This window comes from Cucumis melo, chromosome 4, assembly GCF_025177605.1.
Source record: "Cucumis melo cultivar AY chromosome 4, USDA_Cmelo_AY_1.0, whole genome shotgun sequence".
NCBI classification, from domain to species: Eukaryota; Viridiplantae; Streptophyta; class Magnoliopsida; order Cucurbitales; family Cucurbitaceae; genus Cucumis; species Cucumis melo.
Window position 1 is genome coordinate 28,822,508 of NC_066860.1, and position 6,480 is coordinate 28,828,987.

The following is a 6,480-nucleotide window of genomic DNA, read 5'->3' on the forward strand; positions in this document are numbered from 1 at the left end:
CATGGATTCACTACTCGTTTAAGTGGCCGATTATAATGTAACAAATTGGTGTTGAATAAGACATATCAAAATAAGAATTAAAATAAAAAAAAATTACACACGTGCAATTTTCTTTTAGAGGAAACTAGATGTATGCTTATGACATTTAAATACTCTAAATAAAATTATAAAAAAATATATAAAAATTGGGTAAAATTGACAAAATATGTACAAGTATATATATATAGTCAAATTTGATATTTTATCATAGACACTGATAGACTTTTATCAGTTTCTATAAATGATGTTAATAGATATTTTTGATAGATTTTAAATTTTGTTATATTTTGTAAATACGTTGATCTATATTTCAAAATGTTCCAAAGAAATATTTTCTTCTATTTTTAGGTTTAGTTTCTATTTAATTTGTATGTTTTAATTTTTAATAGTTTCAAAATGTTTGAACTTTACTATTGAATTTGATATTTGTTTTAATTTAATATTTAAATTTGAAAATTTATACTTCTAAATTTGATTTTTCACTAAATAATTTTTTATTTTTTATGTTTTGTTGTTAATTTATATTAATTAATTAAAAGGATTATAGTTAATTAAATATAACTATTTTCCATACTGTTAAAATTAAATTAAAAAAATATAGTTGAAAGACAATATTTAAAGCACAATGACTAAAATTTGTGAACTTAAAAAATTAAATGGAAAAGGTGAAAAGAAAATGGGGAACTTTGTTTAGGTCGCGAATTTGGCAAGTTTTCGTGGTGACCTAGGTCACTGATGCTCCCTCCATTGTTGGACTATAACTAACAACCATGTCGTTTTGCCATCATTTTCAATAACATATATGTACCGTATGAATATATTGAAAATTTAGGAAGATCTCAAAAAGATGTGCATTTAGTATATACCATATTGATAGTGATAAAGCAGTCCATAAGAAATATAAAACAATTATACTACTATATTTCCTATGCTTTTCATTCTTCAATTCATGCTCCTAACCTTAAAAAAAAAAAATTACTTCTGTGCCAATTTTTAGTTTTTGAATTTTGTTTTATATCTATTTGGTCTTTTTATTTTTAATTTCTTGTCAATTTAGTCGAATAACAATTTTGTGACAATTTAGTCCTTGATGTAAAAACATTCATCGATATTTGATGTCAACTTTTATTGTTTTATGATATAGACTTTGTATTTTATAAAATTATTGAGTCTTTAATTAGTTTGTTGTTTTGTTTAGGCAACAAATCCTATTATGTTTTCACACTAATTTTCACAATGGGTACTAAACTTGTCAAAATGTTTAAAGTACGAGGACAAAACTATTACATAAAATTTCCTAGATTAAATTGTTGTTTCTATGAAAGTTTAGAGACTAGAAATGATTTTTAACTTACTCCTAAACACCTTTAAAGTGCACAATATTACAAAAAAAAAAATTGTTTTAAATAATAAAACTATTAAAAATATTTATAAATATAACGAAATGTTACCATTTAGTCTAGTCTATTAATAATAGATATTTTAATTTATTTTTGTTATATTTGAAAACAATACATATTTTTGTTTATATTTTTTTATTTCTTTTTTGGAATTTTTTTAAAGTTTCTACTCTAGAATTAAAATTTATTTAATCCCTAAATTTCAGACCATTACAATTTTGTATATTTAAAATTTTAAGTTTAATTTTAATATAATATAATTATCAAGTATCAAAGTGTTACAAAATTTTATGTATGGGATTTGAGTTTTATTTCACATTGGTCTACGTGTATATTTCTAGTGTCGATTATTTTACCAAGTACCATTTTTTTTCTATATTTAGTATTAATGTCTCTTGATTAATTTAAAATAATTAGTTGGAAGGTACTTTGGATGTTCGTGAATTAAATTTTTTATAACATAATTTTTTATGATAAAAATCAGAATTGTAATTTGATTGACTTTAATGTATTCAATATTCATTGAGTTGAATTAGTAAATATATATATAATAAAGTAATTTAAAAATAGAGAAACTATTTACGGTTAGCAAAATCCATAAAATTAGTCATTTTTTAAATATTGTAGGTTTGTCCTTCCATCTTTCTTTACTTCCTTGTGAAGAAATTGTTTGCGATTTACTTTTTCTTTCTTTTTTTTTTCTTTTCCTCATCTTTTTTATTTTTTAATTCTTTTTTCGATTTCTTTCCATTGTTTTTCTACTTTTCCTCTTTTTTTTGTGAACCAAATCATTGTGTACAAAAAAAATAGTAAAATCTAAAAGATCATATATAAAAAATCTTGAAATAAAATCATTTAGATTGGAGTAGCCATAGAATTAAAAAGATAAATTGTAGTCATATCTAAACGATCGCAAATATATTACACACGCGTTGTTACCGGCTTGATTGATGGAGCATTTTTTATATTTTACACTGTGAACGTCTTGACTTTTTTCGTTTTTGGAATTGTTCTATAAATTATAAATATTTTATTACTTTTTTATATTTTTGAAAGGACTCTTTAAAAATAATATAGAGTTGTACATTTCTTGGTTCAAGTTAATTTAGGATAATTAGATATATTAGGACATGAAATTTAGGCCATCTTCTACTTTCTACCCACTCTCCTTCTATTTCATGAGGTAAAATTGGATCGAATTCTACTATAAGTATTGCGATGTTCTTGTTCTTACTATAAATACTTCTCTTTTTGTTTAGGTTGTTTGGTGAATATAATTTTAGGATCGATTTAGTTTTTGGATTTGACTTATTTAGTCAATTTTCTTTAACGTTTTTCCTCATTTCATCTTGATGGAAGATTTACTCTTCCAAAAACTTAAGAAATATAATTTAAATCTATAATAATAGATTAAAATTGGAAAGAAGCAATGATAATTAATGATAATAATAAGAAGGGTGATTTCCATTGCTTGAAGCAAACACATGATAAAGTTATATATCCACTGAGCATATGCATTTGGGTTTTAATTAATGTATGACCAACACACAATCATGACACTTTTATAATTAAAGCTTCTCATATATATATGTGTGTGTGTGTGTGTGTGTGTAAATGTATCAAATCTTGAAGTATAATTCAAGCAGCTGGGAATCAAATATATCTATATAGTGTGGCATCATCTCTATAAATAAAACTCTCTCATTATTCACTTCACCCAAAATCTCTTCAAATGGAGTTTCCTAATCGCTTACCCGTTTTCTTCATCTTCTTCCTCTCCTTTCTTTTCCTTTCATTCGGTAATTCAACCATTAACTCTCCCTTTTTTTGTTTCATCTCTTTTATATATCTTCTACTCATGTGATATATATATACACAACATAACAATGTTTTATTTAACATCTTTGTGGACTACACAACACTTGAATAATATTTTTTCAATATATATATCTTAGGAAAGATAGAAGAGGTATCTAATCAAATTGATTGCAATGTTTTATGACTATTCAACTAAAATCCTGTCTTATAAAATTTGTTTATATCAATAATAATAATTAAGTTATAGAATGTGAGAGTTAAAGAATCTTAATTTGTATATGCACAGGAGAGGGAAGGGCGCACACGGTGGCATTTTACTTCCGCAACAAATGCCCATTCACCATATGGCCAGCGACGGCGCCAAACGCTGGCCAGCCAATAATCGCCGACGGCGGATTCACTCTTCTTTCCGGCCAAACACAGCGCGTAATAGCACCGGCGTCCTGGACCGGAAGGTTCTGGGCCAGAACCGGCTGCAACTTCGGCCCGAATCAACAAGGGCCGGCTTGCCAAACCGGCGACTGCGGTGGAAAACTCGCCTGCAAGGGGGTAATAGGAACCCCACCGGCAACACTCGTCGAAATCACCCTCCAAGAAGACAAATCGAAGCCCAATTTCTACGACATAAGCCTTGTCGATGGATTCAACCTTCCTATTTCAGTGAATTCCAGACAGCCCATTTCCCCCAAATGCGCGATTGGAAGCTGCGGGAAGAATCTGAATGAAATTTGCCCTGATGAATTGAAGGTATTGAATGGGAATGGTGACGTCGTAGCTTGTAGAAGCGCTTGTTTGGCTTTTGGATTGGACTCGTTCTGTTGCAGAAATGCTTACGGAACGCCGGAGACTTGCAAGCCGAGTTTGTATTCGAGGATGTTTAAGGATGCTTGCCCGTCGTACTATAGCTTTGCTTTCGATTCACCGCCGCCGTTGGCCAGTTGCTCGGCCAGAGAATTTGTCGTCACGTTCTGCCCAGCGGGTTGGGGTAGTGGAGATGCGGCAGCAAAGGGGAGAGAAGAGATGTCGGTTGAGTGATGACGGTTCGAACCAGGAGCGTGATGTTGATCGGTTTGGTTATTTTAGTTGGGTCGTGAATTGTGATTTTTATATGAATGAAAAAATCTTATTTTAATTTCAATTTAGTATTTGACGTAGAATTAAAGATATTATGTTTGTGTGATTTTTATAGAAATAGAAAACTAAGATTAAAATCATTATCCTTTAAACTACCTTTAGTTTTGTTTTATATTGTACGTATTGTTCTTGAATTTGGTTTTTGTCTATATTAAAAAACTTTCATCCAACCTATCCACATATTTACAACAAAATTTGGCATGGGATCCACAAAGAGGAGAGAGAAAGAAAGAATTTACCTTAATCTACATCATTTTGATTAATTTAGATCTAATTAATAATTCAAATCGCTATATCAATCATATTTTAGGAGTGATTTTGTACCAAGAAGATAAATTTAATATGTACTCGAGCCCAATAATCCCACATAAATAAAAGCTAATACATTATTAGTCTAAAAGTGAAAAAAAGAGTAGGAGATGTGTGATAAAGTTTGCAGTAACTATTGGGCCAATGGAATGGACCCAACGTTTGACTGGGCCGGAAGCCCAGTTTCAATTGCTCAAAATTTCCGCCGAAAAGGGCAGAACTCTTCGTTCCTTCTCATACCGGTTAGGGTTTCTTACGCTTCGGCGAAATTAGACCTATAAATATGCGCTTCCATCTGCAGGTTACACAATCTTCCTTTTCATTTTTCCTCTATGTTCTTCAGAAGCTCTATTTGATTTTGTCTGTTCTATTGTATTTGTAATTCGTAGTTCGTAATTCTTTCTTTTACTTGAATCAAGTGACGAGAAAAAATAACTGCAACAATATGAATGGAAAATCAATTCCATATCCATGATTCTTGGTATTTAAGTCTCTGATGATTTAGCATTTCTTTTTCATGTTATTCTTTACATGTTCATTTGTTTGACTATTTGACATTGAGATTTGATGAGGTTTTTATATTGGTCCGTGTTTCTGATTAAACCATGACTGTTTTCAACTCCTAATATGCCTCTGATCTCCCTTTCTTCAACATGTTTTGCTTCTTCTTCTTCTTCTTTTTTTTTTCTCTGCTTGTGTACTGAAAATGCGTTTTTCTGTAGCGGTTGCTCTGTGATTACATGCCTTAACAGGGCAATATACGCTATTCTGAAGATGAAAGTTGTGTAGAGATCTACTGAAATGAAATGAGAGCTTCTGCTACAGTTTGTGTTTTTCGTGTTTTGTTTATTTGTTTTGAGATTTTTGAATTTTTATTTTTATTTTGCGATGATGAATTATGAATTAAATTCACATGTCAGACTTCGGAGATTTTTCTTTTCTCGGAAAGATAAGTCGATGAGAATGAATATTCATATTCTGAGCTTAAGTTTCGGTTTAATCCTTTGGTTTTAGCATCTTGTAATTCTTGGATTCATTATATTTCATGGGACTTTTTTTGTTCATTTGCCATCGAAGCCTTTGTCTTAGCCTAAGCCTGCGCACCAAAGATTTTCTAATGGAATGATGAAGGAATTTTGTAGATTTATATCGTTCCAAAACTTGTATGTTCACTTTGTTCTTCGTTTGTTCGTGTCAAGCTTTTTTCTTTCAAGGAATGGAATAAGAGGGTGTTTGGGACTGAGAGGATTGGAAGTGGGGCTTTCTTCCAGATCTAATTTTGGAATTGTCAAATAGCTTAAGGAGCATTACATTTTTTAGAGGATGAGAAGTTATACGAAGAGTAACAACGGAATCGTGCAATTGTTTAGATTTTCCCCGTGCTGCTTATGGAACAAAAATCTGGATTTAGGATGAGATTTATCCTAAGAAACCGGAGGAACTAAGATTGTTATCGGAATCGATTTTTAAAATTATCGTGGTTACAATATTTAAAAAATAGTGTAATTTGGGCTCATAAATGTGGTCTACACTTTTTTTTTTTTAAGATATTTAATATTTAATATTTATATATATATATATTAAATATTTAAATTTCTAAATTTCAATTTTTAAAATTGTCTTTTTTATTAAATATAATTATGTTATGAAAAAATATAATATTTAATTCTAAAATTATTTTTATACTTTTTTTATTTTGATATTTTGTTAGATTTGTTTAATATTTTTATTAATAACATAATTTGTTAATATATATCTAAGTATCGGAGATTAGATTTTG

The 6,480-nt window shown here is 29.4% G+C and overlaps 1 protein-coding gene, 1 long non-coding RNA gene and 4 other non-coding genes across 6 annotated transcripts; all 6 read left to right on the plus strand.

Moving 5' to 3' along the window:
• Positions 1–3,068: 3,068 nt before the first annotated feature.
• On the plus strand, positions 3,069–4,483 carry LOC103487035 (thaumatin-like protein). The gene is made up of 2 exons (XM_008445222.3): positions 3,069–3,238; positions 3,544–4,483. The coding sequence occupies exons 1-2, from the start codon at positions 3,172–3,174 to the stop codon at positions 4,290–4,292; spliced, it is 816 nt and encodes a 271-aa protein (XP_008443444.1). The 5' UTR covers positions 3,069–3,171; the 3' UTR covers positions 4,293–4,483.
• Positions 4,484–4,939: 456 nt separating this feature from the next.
• LOC103487034 (uncharacterized) lies at positions 4,940–6,200 on the plus strand. Its single transcript, XR_537163.3, has 2 exons — positions 4,940–5,001; positions 5,423–6,200. It is a non-coding gene; the product is annotated as an uncharacterized LOC103487034 (long non-coding RNA).
• LOC127149139 (small nucleolar RNA Z199) lies at positions 5,112–5,202 on the plus strand. Its single transcript, XR_007820544.1, has one exon. It is a non-coding gene; the product is annotated as a small nucleolar RNA Z199 (small nucleolar RNA).
• On the plus strand, positions 5,260–5,341 carry LOC127149136 (small nucleolar RNA SNORD18). The gene has a single exon (XR_007820541.1). It is a non-coding gene; the product is annotated as a small nucleolar RNA SNORD18 (small nucleolar RNA).
• LOC127149140 (small nucleolar RNA U54) lies at positions 5,427–5,515 on the plus strand. Its single transcript, XR_007820545.1, has one exon. It is a non-coding gene; the product is annotated as a small nucleolar RNA U54 (small nucleolar RNA).
• Positions 5,581–5,689, plus strand: LOC127149141 (small nucleolar RNA R64/Z200 family). The gene has a single exon (XR_007820546.1). It is a non-coding gene; the product is annotated as a small nucleolar RNA R64/Z200 family (small nucleolar RNA).
• Positions 6,201–6,480: the final 280 nt, after the last annotated feature.

Bases quoted from the DNA above. Each gene is read 5' to 3' on its own strand.
- LOC103487035 (XM_008445222.3), top strand. From the start codon at position 3,172: ATGGAGTTTCCTAATCGCTTACCCGTTTTCTTCATCTTCTTCCTCTCC. The intron at 3,239-3,543 runs GTAATTCAACCA...GTATATGCACAG, and splicing joins CTTTCTTTTCCTTTCATTCG to GAGAGGGAAGGGCGCACACG.